At 41.1% G+C, this 16,873-nt stretch overlaps 1 protein-coding gene across 7 annotated transcripts in view; it reads left to right on the top strand.

Moving 5' to 3' along the window:
- LOC107751174 (calmodulin-binding transcription activator 1-like) overlaps positions 1-16,665 on the top strand; it is a 324,185-nt gene extending 307,520 nt beyond the window's left edge. For 4 of the 7 annotated variants that reach the window (XM_016566811.1, XM_016566806.1, XM_016566810.1 and 1 more), the window contains 14 exons: positions 4,836-4,996; positions 5,089-5,303; positions 5,405-5,483; positions 5,621-5,948; positions 6,156-6,580; positions 6,817-6,971; positions 7,063-7,309; positions 7,902-7,973; positions 8,075-8,095; positions 8,581-8,780; positions 10,127-10,201; positions 10,529-10,559; positions 12,142-16,111; positions 16,429-16,665. In XM_016566811.1, coding sequence (XP_016422297.1) covers positions 4,836-4,996; positions 5,089-5,303; positions 5,405-5,483; positions 5,621-5,948; positions 6,156-6,580; positions 6,817-6,971; positions 7,063-7,309; positions 7,902-7,973; positions 8,075-8,095; positions 8,581-8,780; positions 10,127-10,201; positions 10,529-10,559; positions 12,142-12,174 — 2,042 coding nt within the window. In that variant the 3' untranslated portion in view covers positions 12,175-16,111; positions 16,429-16,665. The remainder of the gene's footprint in view (positions 1-4,835; positions 4,997-5,088; positions 5,304-5,404; positions 5,484-5,620; positions 5,949-6,155; positions 6,581-6,816; positions 6,972-7,062; positions 7,310-7,901; positions 7,974-8,074; positions 8,096-8,580; positions 8,781-10,126; positions 10,202-10,528; positions 10,560-12,141; positions 16,112-16,428) is intronic. The other 3 variants (XM_016566809.1, XM_016566808.1, XM_016566807.1) reach the window with 3 other exon arrangements.
- Positions 16,666-16,873: the final 208 nt, after the last annotated feature.

Genomic DNA, 16,873 nt, shown 5'->3' with positions numbered 1-16,873 from the left:
AGGAGGGGGACGAGGGGTCTTTATCTCTCTCCCTACTCACTCCGCACTTACACTTTGTTCTATTGTTGTTGGCTCCGTTGCCAAGCGGCTCCTGCGGTTAGTTTGACGCTGGATGGAGAACATGTGTGAGTGACAGACAGCACGCTGGATAATTCGGGTTAGTATGCGAGATTTTTTTCATACTGTCATGAACTTGATCCACATGCACAGGCTATTTAAAGATGAATATAGGTTGTAGTTGTGCTCCAGGTGTCAGTGTCTTTGTTGTGTGTCCTGCTCTATTCTTTTCCTTGTTTGTGATGTTTCCCAACAGCAGTGAGAGCATTTTTTTCTTCTGGAAAGATATGTCATTGTGTTTTAGAGAGCTCATGAGTGAAGTTTGGAAAATATTTACTATAGACTCTGAGGTGCAGTGTGGAAGTTTCTTGGAATGAATGGTTGTTGAATTATGATGTTGTGCAGGTTTTACAACCAGGTCAGATTGTACATAAAGGCTTGTAAACTTTTACCAACCTGTGTTCTCAGAGATCTCCAGATCTCTTATGTAAAGCATGTAGTTACAATGAGTCAGTCAGGTGTAGTCCGTCTGTCTTCAGCACCACAGGCAGTGGACAGCGACAGTGATACTGAGAGGATCAGACTGTTGCCCTTCTTCTGTTAAGCTCTCCAGAGGGAGAGGACGAATATACTGTGCCATGAAGTTGACCCTTTTTCTAAAACTATACAGTGTAATAGTGAGATACAGTGTTGTTTTGCTGGCAGATGTATTAGAATTGTTTTACCAACCTGTTGACAACTTATGGCTACATTTGCCATTTCCCTTTTCATTCTGTCTTTTCATTATTATGAATAACACTTGTTTTAGTTTCTAATCTGTGTGTGTCAAATTACAATCTGCCAATCTTGGCACATCTTACTGAAATCACACTGCAAAAGTCAAAAGGATTTTAACCCAAACTGAGAAATTTCTGTATTCTTGTTTTGCTGGCCTGCCTACATGCCCATACAAGGAAACTTGTAACTAGGTCACCATAATCAACCCTAAATCTGAAGTTCAAAGTTCCTTGTTCTGCTTTGATGAGATTTCCTGTGGAATTCTAGGAATTGCGGTCAGGGCTTGAGTCCGCTAATGGAGCGCCCACACAGATGTGTCTCGTCCGTGCTGTTTTTGCTCTCGATTGAGATGAAAGTGTTTGTTTGTATGTCTACTCTCCATGCAGACTGAACTAAATTAGATCATCTGAGCAAGGATCGGACCGTGTTGCACTTGTTTTAGCTTCATGTGTAATTACAGTACTCAACTCCCTGTAGAGATTCTGTGTTTTTATTTAATGTTTTTTATTTTATTTTATGGTTATTCAAAACGGATGCTCCCCCCTGTAACATTTTTCCAATTTTTTCAGTCAGTTTCATTGACAGTAATATCTTTTAAATTGTGCAAAACTGTCAAAGTTTTTGTGGATATACTGACCACAGTATTTGCAGTGTTTTAAATAAAACTCTTTGAAGCCTATTGTTGTCCATTACTTGCAAACATTGCATAAATATCTCAAGAAAGTCAAAAATAAAGAGTGAAAAACAACATAAACAAGAGTGCTTTTGTTTCCAGCCGTCAAAGTCTTTGTGCTTGAAGCTTTTGTTTGTCTGTTTGAGTCAAAGTTCTGGTCTGAGGCAGTATATCTCTGATAAATCTCAGTCAGACACCTTGGATGTGAGTTTGTATTGCTAATATAACATGGTTTGTTGAATTGTTTTTAAGCAGAAGGCATATTTCCAGTTAGACAAGGAAAGTTAATAAATAATCAGTGCTGGGAGAGCAATAATGGAATTATTCGCCTCTGTCCAATTCTATCCAAAACTAGCACCTGTTTCAGGGTCATGATCTACCAGATCTACCAATGTCCACAGCATTAGGAGCTGTTATCCCAGCTTTGAGTCCATGCTGAGCTAAATCCCCTTAAGACAAAAGCATTGCACGTTATCAGCTAAATCCTGTCGAAAGGGACATTTGTGTGATTTAGTTTTTTCCATTTCTGTTCGATGCATTTATAATGATAGGCTGGAACAGGATATTAGTCTGTTACAGATTTAAAGCAAATCCTGTGGAAATGCCCAGCAGAGCATGAGCTCTTTTAAACCCTAAAAATAAAAATGAAAGAGTCAATATGCTCTCTGAGCTCAGATGTAGCAAATATTGGATATGCTCAGGGGAGAAATTATGTAGCAATCATCCAGGATTCAATAAATAATCAAACCAGTCATAAACACTGGAAACATCATATTTTCACTGCACATTATTGCATTAGACTTTGTATATTGATTATTTCCGACATGGATATTTAAAATGGATTTCTTTATTATTCAATAGTATATAATTGTCATTAATCTGCAGACAGTAATTGAAAATGTAATGAAGAGAGGTGGCAGCTGTGGCAAGGAATCAAATGATGCAGACAGGTGTCACAACCAGATTTGTGCACTTTAAAGATTTTAAAGATGTTTTGTGTTGCTGTACAGTCTCTCAACCAGATTGCAATATGGTTTCTTCCACATCAGTTCTTCAAACCGACCTGCAAGATGAAAAAATTGCACTGTGCATTCTGCACAATTTTTCACCTTTACCTAATATGCAAAGCAACACTGTCAACAAGTGCAGTTTAATGTGCAATAATCATTCCTTGCCATATGTATGCATTGTCAAATGCTTGTTTAATTTCTGATGACTGTAAAGCCTGTAGTCTCTTTATTACCAATCTCAGGCACAATAAACCGCAACAGATCTTCAACAAGTGAGTGATTTTGAGCCCCTGTTGCGCTTGTAGCTGTAAAGTGGTGCAGAAGCCCCCACTCTCAAGAGCATGATGCAACTGTGATGAAATAGAGAAACCGGCTTGGGCTCTCTGCATTAGGATATTACCATGAGATACTCAAACATCCAGCGAATAGAGAGTTTAGTCCTCTCACTCAAGGCTTGTGCTCAACTGCATGAGGTCCGCTTGACCAGGAGAGCTACCCAGGCCAAAGGAGCAGCACCAAGGCTGATGTAACATCTCCTGAAAAACGGTAACTCACATTGGCGCAGTCTAGTACTGGTGGGTTTGTTTGTTTGTGTTTTTTGTTTTTTGGACACCTTTGGGCTAGTTCATGCATGTGCATCGTCATTGGTCTGTGTTATTGAAGGTTGTTGTTGGGTGCTTGGGAAAAGTCTGATTTATGCACACAAACACAAGATGTCATTGTCTATACTTTTAAAAGATGGCGTTATGTATTTAAGGCTTTTTGAAGAATCTTGATCTTTTTAAAGTGGATATTAAAAGTTAAAATTAACTGTTGGAACTGGTAAGAACTGGTAAGTTTGTTGTGACATGTCTTAGGAGCTGATTATTCTGTAGGAATTCAAATAAATTGGGCCAATTTTTGACATTGAAAAAAGTGGCCCAATTACCTTGAATTCATCTTATATATTCACCAGAATACAGCAAATGCAAATAACCTCGCCTCATCCATTTCCTCTAAATATATTCTCCATCACTGCGTTTATAAACATGAGTTAGGTCTGTCTGTTTTGAAACGATGCCCCTCAACAGTTTCAGGTTTGACACAAAGCTTTCAAGCGTTCTGTTGCCTGGCTGGTCTGCTGGCGTCTGATTGGACGTCTCCAGGCTGCTGGAGGTGTAGTAGAGCGTTGACTATGTCACAGCCCCGTTGTAGAGCAATTTGGTCCCTCCTCCCCTTTCCCCTCCCCCCCAGCCTACATGAGAGTACGTGTGCCGCATTCTGAGTGGGAAAAAATAATCAGTTTAAAAAGGCTATTATTCACCTCCTTTATGTGCTTTAAGTCTTCGACGTAGACCGCATTTTAATCTTTGTTTTGCGTAAATTACAGTTGATTCATGTGACATATCCACGCCTGTACATCCTTTGCAATATCATCAGACGATCTCTTGTCGGTGGAAAGGCTGTAAAGCCGAGTGATGCGGGATATCACAACAGATGGCGGTAATGAACAAATTTAGTTTGTGATCTAGTCAGAAGAAGACGTTGCGCTGCTTCAATGCATTACAGGCTCGTGACTCGTCAGAACGCAAAACAGAATGTAGCGTTTGGTCACACTACACCGCTACTTGCTGGAAGACGTAGTTAGCTACATAAAAAGCCACACTGTTTTAAAAGTAGCATCGCTACTGTAAAGCTACTGGAAAAGTGAAGTGAAAAAGTGACATGACATGTGGCCAAGTATGGTGACCCATACTAGGAATTAGTGCTCTGCATTTAACCCATCCAAAGTGCACACATACAGCAGTTAACACACACACTGTGAACACACACCCGGAGCAGTGGGCAGCCATTTATGCTGCGGCGCCCGGGGAGCAGTTGGGGGTTCGGTGCCTTGCTCCAGGGCACCTCAGTCATGGTATTGAAGGTGGAAGAGAGCGCTGTACATTCACTCCCCCCACCTACAATCCCTGCTGGTTACGAGTCCAACTCTCTAACCATTAGGCCACGACTTCCCCCCTGAATAATGTAGTTACGCTAGTAGCGTCCTTGTAGCTAGCTACTCCCCAACACTGGATACTGCAGTTGAAATGACCACTCGCTGCCATTGTGAACGCCCCTATAAACAGCCTTGATGATGTCAGCTGACAAAGAAATTGGTTTCAGAGACCAGTTATTACTTCTTTTTTTTTTTTTTGGAATAACATGCACTGATTAATCATGCACAATAACACCGGGAACATGTGTTAAGAAAGTAAATAGAGTTTGATTTCATGATGATTTTAAAGACATTTGATATGTACACATAACAGTCTAAATTCTCCTTATGTTTTATGCAGATAACCAGTTCAGAATGTCCATCCTGGAACGCCTAGAGCAGATGGAGCGAAGGATGGCAGAGATGGCCGGTCAGCAACAGAGCAGTGGAGGACCATCTGAGAGTGGAGGAACTGGAACAGGAGGAGGAGAAGGAGGAAGAAGCCATTCTGAACAGGCACAGGTATCATTCTGAGCTACACTGTATTACTCCAAACTAATGGGCATCTCCATTAGATTCTTAGAATTGACTTGGTTCTTGATTCTTTGTCGTAGTTCTCACCAGGTCAGGGTCAGAGCCAGGATCAAGGTCCGGCTGGCAACTCTTTTGAGAGCCGTGTGGTGGTAGTTTGTGAAAAGATGATGAACCGCGCTTGCTGGGCCAAATCCAAGCACCTGATCCACTCCAAGACGTTCCGAGGCATGACTCTTCTTCATCTGGCAGCCGCCCAGGGCTACACCACCCTTATCCAAACACTTATCAAGTGGCGGTGAGTATACTGATTGCACACCTGCACTAAATGTCCATTTATAGTGCATATACATCATTCATCTCTTCTGTATTGTTCTCTGTGCTGTTTGTTTTTTACAGCACTAAGCATGCAGACAGTATTGACCTAGAACTTGAGGTCGATCCTCTAAATGTGGATCATTTCTCTTGCACACCACTGGTGAGTGTTGACACTAGGTCAGGATACCTTAATCATGATACCATGTAGCTTCACAATGTTGTTGGATGAGTTGTTTCATACAGAAGGGGCAGAGCATGGCATACAAATTAAATGCAACTCAATTTTCTTCTCTTCAGATGTGGGCTTGTGCTTTGGGTCATATGGAGGCAGCAGTGGTTCTGTATAAATGGGATCGACGAGCTTTGGCCATTCCAGATTCTTTGGGTCGCTTACCGCTGGCTATTGCCCGCTCCCGTGGCCACACCAAGCTGGCCGAGTGTCTGGAAAGCCTTCAAAGGGAGGAGCAGCAGTCAGGAGCACTGACTACAACTTCCAGCATGCCTTTCTCACCATCTACTGAGGCCTCAGCTGCAGAGGGATGGATGAATGTTTGGGGTACAGAGGCATGTTCAGTTGGGCTGAAAGAAAGCAACATCACTAGCTCTGCTTCCAGCTCCAGTTCAGGTGAGAACTGGAATCTTTCATTCAATCTGGAGTGTCAGTCTTCAAAAGTCTTTCATGTGCATGTTAAGTTCCATACAGTTACGAATAACCTAGTAAAACATAGAAAGACCTTGCATGAACAAATTAGTACTTTGTAAGCAGATGGATCAGGTTGAGTGACAGGTTGTGTACAATACGGTCAAACAGACTTGCTTTGTACTTTTGCAGACCTGAGGAGACCCAGGTCGGAACCATCCAGTTTCTATAGCAGCGTTAGTCACGGGGACGCCCCGTTGAGCAAGAAACACAAACCCAACCCTGAGACCCTTCAAACTCGGCCCAGCAAATCCTGCTCTGCCCCTCTCGGACTAGAAGAACAGGCCCACAAACCTAAAACGTTCCCTTCCAAACCGAGGGAGGGTACTGTGGAGAAAGAGCAGGGAGATGGTGAGCAGTCTCAGACTAAGCTGGGCTCAACTTGTGGAGGTGGGTGCTGGGGTTCCAGACAGGCTGCAGGACGCAGAGTGCCAACTGTAGGACTTGGCAAGGAAAGGCTCGCAAACAGACTGAGATTAAGAGAGATTGCTAGTGCGGGAACAGTCTCCGATCTGCGGACAACCCGAGAAGATCTGGAGAACACAGGAGACCTGCAGGTGAGGCATAGAGAAGGTACTTTGACTCGAGTAGACTGCCGAAACTGCTTCTTTTGTAGTGCTATAGGATAAAAGGAAAAGTCTGTCAGATTTAGTATTGGCTTCTGTCTTATGTCTCAGTGGCAATATTGCTAGCAATCTTACGGGACCTGTCCTGTCCTGACCCTACTTTTTGGGGCTCATAAACATGTATAGTTACTGGTGCAATTTTAAAAGTACCCAACTATTTGTTTCAGAACACGAACATGATGACTTTGGCGGAAGAAGTCATTGAGGCGACATCTGATCGCATCAAGAGAGAAAACTTTGTTGCATCAGACACTACACTAGATGGCGTTGGAGTCAGCAGCACCATGAGCTGGTTGGCCAGTTACCTTGGAGATGCGGAGAGGTGATTCATCGTAAAGTTGACCTATTCTCAAGATTCCTAGTTACAGTCCCTTTGGGTTCTTGTATGTAATTGATTTCCCAATTGTTCCCAGGTTCCTGTTTAACAAGCCCCTAACTTCCTCTTCTGGCCTGGGCCCAGTCCACAGTGGAGGACAGCCAGAACTTGACGGTCCTCTAGGGAAGCTTGGCCTCCAGTCCCCCGCTGAATGGACTGCGGTCCTCAATGCCTCCCACAACAAGGAGGAGCGTGGCCTGACCCAGCTGGCCTTGTCTGATCCCGAACAGAGAGAACTTTACGAGGCAGCCCGCCAGGTCCAGAACACCTTCCGCAAATACAAGGTAGGGCAGGGCTTCACCCAGGTGCCAGGGTCACCCATGCAGGTTATCGGTGGTGTGTTGCCAGTGTTCGTGATGGTCCAGTTTCAAAGGTCTTGATGTATTGTGTTGTGTTGTATGGTGTTCCTGAACTTAAGGTAAATGAATCTGGATCTTTGCAGTCCTGTGTCGTGAAAGGTGGTATGATTGTTGTGGTGTGCACTCAAAAGGCAGAGATAGGATCACTGTTGTTGACAAGCATGGGGAAATTTGCTTGAGCTTAGCATGGCCTTGCTATAAGGAATGATTGCATTGTTTCCTCTATCTATCTGTCTGTCTTAACGGGATGTGCGGATATCCCTGAGTCCACACCACATTGGTTGTTCAGAGCAGATTTCTCCCAGTGTTCCACTGGTGCGCAGTGCTCTGAGGAATAACCTTCTCCAGGGTCTCAGAGCATATTGACACAACTTTGCCAGTCTAAGAGGACACCTTGGCCAGGCACAAAAGGAATCAGATGCCACCATCTCTGTGGCCTTGCAGGCCTCCTTGTGAACACTAATCTCTCTCCTGTCCTCTCCACCCTACCTTATCCCCCTCTTCCCCCATCCTGCAGGGCCGTCCGCTTCGGGAGCAGCAGGAACTGGCAGCTGCTGTCATTCAGCGCTGTTATAAGAGGTACAAACAGGTAGGCAGAGATCCTCAGAATTCTGTGTGTACACTTTTGAGTGGTCAATTATTAAAGGCTAACCAAGAATGCCTTCAATTCCTTCCTCTCTCTTCCCCAAGCTGACATGGATAGCCTTGAAGGTAACACTTCCTGCTTCATGTACAACGACTACTGCTTTGAACTGGAAGTTTGTTAGTGGTGCTTCTTTATCACTATTACTATTGCTAATACTTAGGGTTATGATATGAACCAAACTTGTACTGTTACAAATATTAATGCTAGCTCATATTGTGCAGCTTGCTAAGAACAGATTAGATATTTAGCAACATTTCCTGACTTATGAATAATAAAACGGGCAAAAAAATTCTTTTTTTGTTTTACATCGAAAGAGGGATTGAAGCAGTAAGCAACCACCTAGCAATGACCTAGTATACATGTTCTATTGTGCCAAAAAAAACTTAGCAACTGTCAATCATCCACAAGACATCTAATATAAAGTTGATGGTGTAGTTTGTCAATGTTGATATTTTTTTGTATTAGCAAAAAGGCTAATGGAGTGGTTTGCTACAGATCTCTCTCTCTCTCTCTATCATGTGACAACTTTCTTTCTCTGTCCTTTTGGCAGTATGCACTTTATAAGAAGATGACGCTGGCCGCCATCCTTATCCAGAGTAAATTCCGCAGCTACCACGAACAGAAGAAGTTCCAGCAGAGTCGCAGGGCAGCCGTGCTGATCCAGCAATTTTACCGCAGCTACAAAGAGCTCGGCCAGCCTAACCCACGAAGACGAGCCACGGCAGCTGCACTGGTGCAGCACAAACTCAGGTACAAGAACATACATTCAGTACAGGGCAAACTAGTGGTTAAAGATCGAACACATAAGATTTTATAAAAGTTTTTGTAAAATACTCATGCCATCCGCACATTGTTATTGGTGTGATCACTTTGGCGCCTCCAGTGGCCAAGCAAGGAACTGCTTAATGATTTAAAACTTTTCATGTAATACACCACATTTAGAATTAAAATGCCACCCTCATTATAGAATTAAGCTCTCATAATTAATCATCATCCAAGTATAATAGGCATTAATATCAAAGCTATAAAAAGAAAACATTGAATTCCAATTGATCTACTCTTAAGCATTTCAAAGACCTTTTACATGGCCATCACCTTGGTCTTTAGTTCTGAATTTAGTTCCCAAAATCTATTTGTGTGTACACATACTTTAACTAAGCAACCTTGTGTGTTCAAGCCTCACAAGGAGTGCTGCATGCATTAATTGGGTGTCATTTCACCTCAAGTTACTACAGGTAAATTCCTCTAAAGTTCCTCTAAAGTGTACTGTCGATTTGGATGAATTACTAAGTATGTGCCAACACTTCAAATGTGACACACTGCCAAGTCGACTTTTTAAAGAATGGCAGCGTTCGAAACCCTCCTCTTTACTTTAAGAGACAATCTGTTGTTGAAACAGCGCCAGAAAATGATTTACTTCACTATCAGTTTGAGTCCAAGTACACATAGAAGCATCGTTATTTTTGCATGCCATTTGTTGTCATACAACCTGTTGCGGCAACTGCAGTTTGATCCTTAATTGCTGGTGTTTTCTAGGAGAGCAGAATATTACTTTTGCATATACTTGGAGTTAAGGATTTGAACAAACCCCTAAGTAACCCTAAACCCCTAACCCTGGGGTTGTATTAGCATGCAACATCTGTGCTCTAAACATGAACTATTCCTTGAATCATCTGTCAAGCTGAGGATAGGTGTCCTGGTACTTTTCTAAGCTATTGGATATATTTTGCCTCGTAGACAATAAAATGTCCAAAAAAAGAAACCTATAGACTTGCACTGAAGGACAAACCCTACACTGTAAAAAAAATTCCGTAAAATATACGGTAAAAAAACGGCGGGAATTTACCGTTAACCATTTAACAGGTTTTTACTGTAGCATTTTTACAGTCTTTTACCGTTAAATTCACGGTAATTTTTTACAGTGTATCCATATCATAGAGACTTGGGGGGTGGGCTCTTTTGGCTTTGAGTAACGTTCGAAACTTTGAATCTTCCACACACCCTAGAAACATACCAGCAATTTTTGCACATGCTAAATGTTTAGTTTAACTTGCCAGTGTACACAACCACTCATGCTCCTGATCATTTTATTTTAGAAGCAGTTTACTGACCAAGAGACAAGACCAGGCTGCCAGAAAAATAATGAGGTTTCTGCTGCGGTGCCGTCACAGGTAGGCCAAAGACGAGAACTTCCACCAGGTGCATTGTGTTCCTACGGCCCTGTTGTTCTTTTAGCATGCACACACCCACTCTATGGTATACTTGCACCTTTGAGATGAATCACTCTTTTAATATCCTGCTGTTTAAAAAGGCACATTTCCTAATCTCTCAAGCACACCAACATGACTGTCAGGAGTCATAAGACGGCAACAGACAAACCTTGGTGTTTTCATGGCTCTGTTAGAAAGCCCTATTGTGTTTGGTCCCATTTCCCCAACCCAACCCAACCTCAGTGTGTACTAATAGCTGTCTGGTGTTGTTTTGCTGTTTATGCAAAGCCCCTTGATGGACCATAGACTATTCAAACGGGTGAGTGCAGCCTCAGTAAATCAGTTCGAACCCCTCGATTTCTCGTCTTTTATCTCCCTGTCTCTCCCTTTTCTTTCATCTTGTTCTCCATTTTCTACATCTATGTACCTTGATTTCGGACTCTGCTGTTCCTTATGACTCAATCTGTCCTTTCTTTCCCTCTTTTCTTTTATCTTATTTTCTCTATTGCTTTATGCCTGCATGCATGACGGCCGACTGGAGCCCGAGTTGACTGAGCCTTATATGAGAGAGAGAGGACTGTAGATTCAACTAACCAGCAAATACAGATGATGCATTAATTGCAAAACTAACAAAGCACTCTCTCTCTCCCTCTGTCTCTTTTTTCTCTCAATCTCTCTCTCGATCCCTCTAAAGTCTCCTCCATTTCTCTTGTTATGAGGATGCTTATGACAACACTAAGGACTGCTGGGTAGTGCATTTGGCAATTGCATGATGGCTAAAGATATGGAGGCCTTGCTTCTATCAGGGCATGCTTGAAATAACATCCCTTTCTCTATGGAAGAGGAACTGTCTTGAATGCCTGGCTGCCTGTTTTATACATCTCTTTCAGCTTTTATAAGCTTGATCTGGGGGCTGAGGGCGGGACGGAGGTCAAACTGTGAGCTAACGACGTGTCCGGGGGTTTAAAATGTCTTTCAAATGTTGGGTACTAAGTTCTTGCTTAAAGAGAAGTGTAGAAGTATAACATGATGACAAATCTAAATATTTAATTAAGAATTTGATGTAATTTCTGTGATGTACTGTGCATGAATTGTAGGATTATATATTGTCATTCTTTCAAGGTAATAGTTTTAAAATGGATGGTTTACTTCTGGATTATTTTGGATTCTAAGGTTTTTTTTATTAATATATTAATATGTGTTTGCTTTGTAATCTGACTGTAGACTCTTAGATGTAAAAAGTAGATTTCAAAGAAAATCTTTTTTTCCCACAGATTTATAAAATGCCACATTTTCACTGAAAGACATTTGTCCTATACATCGGCCAAAAAAGTATTTGGACATTTAAATCACACTTAAAAATGTGTGAATGTTGTTGGATTAGATGCAAAATATCAAACCAAGTATCATCTGTGCTCAAATGCTGAACAAGAACTTCTTTTCCAAGCCATATTTGCTTCGACTTTTGAGCAGCTGGACTGTGGACGTGTTCGACTAACATTTGGCAACCACAAAGTGTCCAAAAATGTTTCTTTTAAATCATCATTTTAAATCTACCGTTTATTATTTAAACCTTCTGTCCTGCTTGAAAAGTGTGCTTGTGCTATCTTTTTTTTAAATAAATGATACTTGCTTTGATGTTTTGTTATCAAATGCAATGGCATTAAGACATTTTTAAGTGTGACTTAGCTTTTGAGTTGCTGTATCTGTGTCCTATATGTTCCTTGAAGCTTTAAAGATCTATTTATATTATAAATTTGTTCTTTGCTGATTCCAGCGAGGAGACAGTAATGAAACTGGCAGGTGTATTGGTTAATGCTCTGTGATTCCTCTAGGGGCCCAGGATGCTTGTGAACCCTCAGGCTAACCCTGCAATACTCTGTTTTTTGGTCTATTTTCAGGGCGAAAGAATTGAGAAAGGCCAAGGAACATGAGAACGCCGCAAAGAGCCCCGTCGCAGTGTAACATCTCCAAGCGGACTCTTTCTCTTCCTCTACATTGCGTTTTTACAAGAGACAAACAATTTACGAAAAAAGCAAAAATTATTCAGGAAGCGGAACACGGAAGATCATCGGAAATGCGACGGTTGAACTCGAGCAGCATTGTGACTGATTCTGCTCCTGCATTGTGTAATTTCTCGTTACGGGGAACTGAAATAAGACTATTGGGGAAATGTGACATTATCTTCATGGCATTTTTGCACTCTTCATAGATTTTTTTTCTTTAGATTACAAAAAACGAAGGAAGACCAAGGAGCAAAGGCTTTTTATTCCGACCGGCGCTTGTAAAACATCACGCAACACGAACAGATCAACATCAGAAAAACATCATGCTCGATGCCGCTTAAGGTTACATTTTTATATTTTGAAAGGAAAATAATACAACAATCAGTTTGGGGTAAAAAAAAAAAAAAGAACAAAACCTAGAAAATGTAAACCAAAAAAAGGCCTCATTTCAGTGACCATATGCATGCAGAGTATTTGAAATCAGTCTCTCATCTCCACAGATCTTTGTTTTTGACAAATGCTGTCCGTTCATTCAAAGGGAAGCCTTCATATGAATGTAGATGGGGTCAGGGCAAAAATGCTGGGTTTGAAATATCAGTGTCTTTATGGGGATTTAGGGGACTTCTGACGACAACTTGGGGGATTGAAGCGAAGCCCTCTGGGTTACTGTTTCGTGTGCACTGTTTTCGACTTTCTTATGGGTCCTTTTCTTAATGTCATTTTGCTGGCCTGACTTTGTGTGTCCCGTGTTTGTTGAATTGAATCTGAATACAGTGCATGTGTTTGAGCAAAACGCTCCTGCATGCTATGTAAATGTTTTGTGTTTTATTTTCATTCATTCATATTGGTGATATTGTGGCACCATGAAACTGGACCGTATAAGCCTGTTTGTTTCTGAGTATACTGTTATAAAGGCCATTATTTTTATATAGTTCAGTTATTTATTAGCTTTATTGAAATTTTTATTTTTTTTTTGCCTTTAGCATTATTGCATTTTTTTTAATTGTGTGAAGGTTTTAAATAATCTCCTTGTTTTAAAAACTGACCTTTTTTTTAAATGTGAACTGCACTATCAATTGTGCCACAGCGCCAAACGTATATTTGCAAAGGTTATCTTCCATTTTTGTGTGAGTGTGTGTGTGTGTGTGTGTGTGTGTGTGTGTGTTGTGATACGTTTCTTCATTGTTACTGTTGGTTAATTTCGAAGAGCTCCAGAAAGCCGCCACAAGCTTTCCCGTGGAGTTTCACTGAACATTGCCTTGACTTCTTGACTTTTTGAAGGGTCCCTATACAGAAGCTTCAAAAAAATCCATATTTTTGACTATTGAGTGGTCCCTGTACATATGAAGATAGGTGAAGGAACATTGATAGCCAGAAACTTTTTCCGAAGAGGATTGTATTTAAGAATATATAGTATTTTATTCATAAATTGGATTATTATAACACATTAAGAGACAAACAAAAAATAATATATTGTATAGTTTTCTTTGAACGCCCAAGATGTACGGTTGTATTGTTTGTAAATATTGTAAATATTGGTTGCGAAGAAGGAGCCATGTGCATGAAACTTTAAGACATTGAACATAATGTAAAGATAAAATGTAGTGGCAATGGTCTGTAATACGATTTGAACAATTTCACTAGAAGACTTTGTTGGAAATGTTCTTTCACGGAACATTCTCTGAAGCATGACATGAATCACGATAAAACCGTCGATTTAGCCGAAGAGCCAAACGAATCCATCAGACACAACTGGAACTTTCTCTTTCAGGGTTAGCGGGAAATAAAATAGTATTTTGTTTTGGGTTTTTTAACCCATGGTGACCAGTCATGTGAATGCTACAGGACTAAAATAAGCAATTCCTTTGAGAAGTAGATTATCCCAGTATTGGAAGAACTAGTACTGAATGACCAAACTTCACTCACGCAGCCGACAGTTACAGCTGAGGTTTCTACCATACAGAGGATGAAATGTCTCCACAGTTTTGTCTTGTATAACGTGACTAGAATGTGTTTTCTCACATTTTATCGTCTTGAACTCAACATGAACAATGGTCTTGGATGGAGTCAGGAGGTTAAAAGTAGGTCATGTAATTAAAAATGATGTTGACGCGAGGGTTGTGAATGGTTATTTCAAGCAGGCGATTCCCATACACGTGCTGCTTACGTGCTAGAAAAATGTCACACTCGGAACTGGACTCAGACACTGAGAGGGCATGAAAACGGTCATGGATAAATATTGTGAATGTAGCTCAAAACACATACGGAAATCTACGACTGCCAAGTTTTGTTTTTTATTATTTCTTCATTTCTTGGGGGGCTGCTACCAACATTCAAAACCCCATGGTTGAGTCACACTGAATCATATAGCTTTCTTTTGTACGTTTGTTCCTCTTTTATGCTTATGGAAACAAGCTCGACGTCTTTCACAAATTTCTCCGAAAGAAATTTGAGACTAACTGACCCCCCTGAATTTCCAAAGCGATTTCAGCTGACGAGAGGCATCATTTTAACTTACACCAGCACATTTTGCCTGTTAAAAAGGAAGGGCGAGGAAAGAATGTGGTGCTTTTCTGCTGAATTATTACCTATGTCGTTTTATTCCTACTCCCCACATGTAGATCCATTGTTTTAGAAGTGAAATGTTTCCTCATGATCTCAGAGACTCGATATCAGTATTATTATTATAGAAAGTGCCTAAAACATTGAACCAATGAGTGTGTTGTTCTTAAAGAAGTCGATATGAAAACCAATGGTATGCAACGCTAAAGGCTGGTTTTACTGTCCAAATAGGAGCCCAGGTCTGTTTCCTCCTCTCACACCCTTTTCACTCCTTGAACACAGAGTGAAGGCACCTGTCATTTTGGGTTTTTCGTCCCCCCCGTTCATTCCGATTCTGTCTCCCAAAAGCGATTTGTTCAAAGATTTTGAGTGACCCAATAACATACTATGCATGCTTTCATTATTTCGTTCGTTTTGTGTGCTTTTCTTTCTCTTTTTCCATGTCGGATCTATACTGGGCCAGGAAAGTAGGACATGCTCGGTGAAGTTGGCACATTATATAATAGTTTTATCCGGTTGTTAGATTCAAGTCAGAGCACAACTCCAAGCGAAGGTGGCCGCCTTTATGTCCCTTTCCATCCAAATAGTATATTCTTCCGACTTGAAACTTCAGGAATCATAAGCGAAAGTCCTCAGAATTCACCAGGAAAAGCTGTTTATGGATCACCAGGTATATGTATCTCAGTTTGGGTCATTCATCTTAGGGAAGGGAAAAATCTGCCTCCCTTTTGTAGTTTTACTCAGGGTGCTAAAACAGGGCGAGGGTGTTTAGCATGGAGACTACTGTAGGTTAGGTTAGGTTAAGTCTCCAGGTTCAGCTCAGAATCAACAGGACAAACCACTGGGAATATGTACTTCCATGTGTACATTATTACAACGTTCGCTTTGTTACAAACCACTGCTTTCAGAGACAGACAGTCACTGGGGTAACAGGATAGACCGTGTATGTTTATAGAGTTTTTAGACCATTTTTCCAAAACTGAGCAGGTATCATCGTTTGTGCAGGTATCATCGCTCATTTAGTATTGCCATATCCCCATGGGATTGGGAATGCATAAGTATACCTCAGCGCCAAATACCTTCAGAATAAGGTGGGAGATCCCGTCCTCTTATGAAACAGCTCAGTATACGTGCATCCGGATCATGCTTTCCGTATTTTTGTGTCAGATAAAAGAAATATGCACTTTGTACAGCTCACCATCCGAGTTGAATTCCCTCTCCGAGCCCTGGTACGTTATAAGTGCGTCTGTATGTGCTTTATCTCGCCGTATGAACACGGATGACCACATGAGCACATGTGAAGGTTTCATCGTTTGTGCAGGTATCATCGCTCATTTAGTATTGCCATATCCCCATGGGATTGGGAATGCATAAGTATACCTCAGCGCCAAATACCTTCAGAATAAGGTGGGAGATCCCGTCCTCTTATGAAACAGCTCAGTATACGTGCATCCGGATCATGCTTTCCGTATTTTTGTGTCAGATAAAATAAATATGCACTTTGTACAGCTCACCATCCGAGTTGAATTCCCTCTCCGAGCCCTGGTACGTTATAAGTGCGTCTGTATGTGCTTTTATCTCGACGTATGTACACGGATGACCACATGAGCACATGTGAAGGTTTTAGCTGAGCGAGGGAAAACACTACTGGTGCAGTTGGAAGTTTGTACGATGTCCTAAATCCTCTCTTTGGAACTCCGGAAATGCAGGTTAGGCTTAAACAGAACCGAAAAACCACTCGATTATAAGCTTTTCAAGTACAGAGCAATAAACACTTTGTTTTAGACAAGCTCTTTAGGTTGAAAGAACATGGATAAGTCAAACATTTAAAAAAAGAAATGATGATGATAATAATAAAAACAAAAATGGAAAAGAAAAAAAATAAACATTGGGACATGCTTAGTTCACTTCCTCTTATGCAAATATAGGTACACAGAGAGAGGTGTTCAGTGGTCTGTGGACATTGATTTCATATTTCCCAGCCCTAATGCACGTTTTCATCATTTTAAAATGAAGAATAGAAAAAAAAAGATAAAATATGAGCCCATATTTCTTACAGGGCAAT

This window comes from Sinocyclocheilus rhinocerous, unplaced genomic scaffold (assembly GCF_001515625.1).
Source record: "Sinocyclocheilus rhinocerous isolate Xijiao unplaced genomic scaffold, SAMN03320098_v1.1 scaffold362, whole genome shotgun sequence".
Taxonomy (NCBI): domain Eukaryota; kingdom Metazoa; phylum Chordata; class Actinopteri; order Cypriniformes; family Cyprinidae; genus Sinocyclocheilus; species Sinocyclocheilus rhinocerous.
The sequence above is the reverse complement of the archived record's forward strand: the minus strand, read 5'-3'. Positions and strand labels throughout refer to the sequence as shown.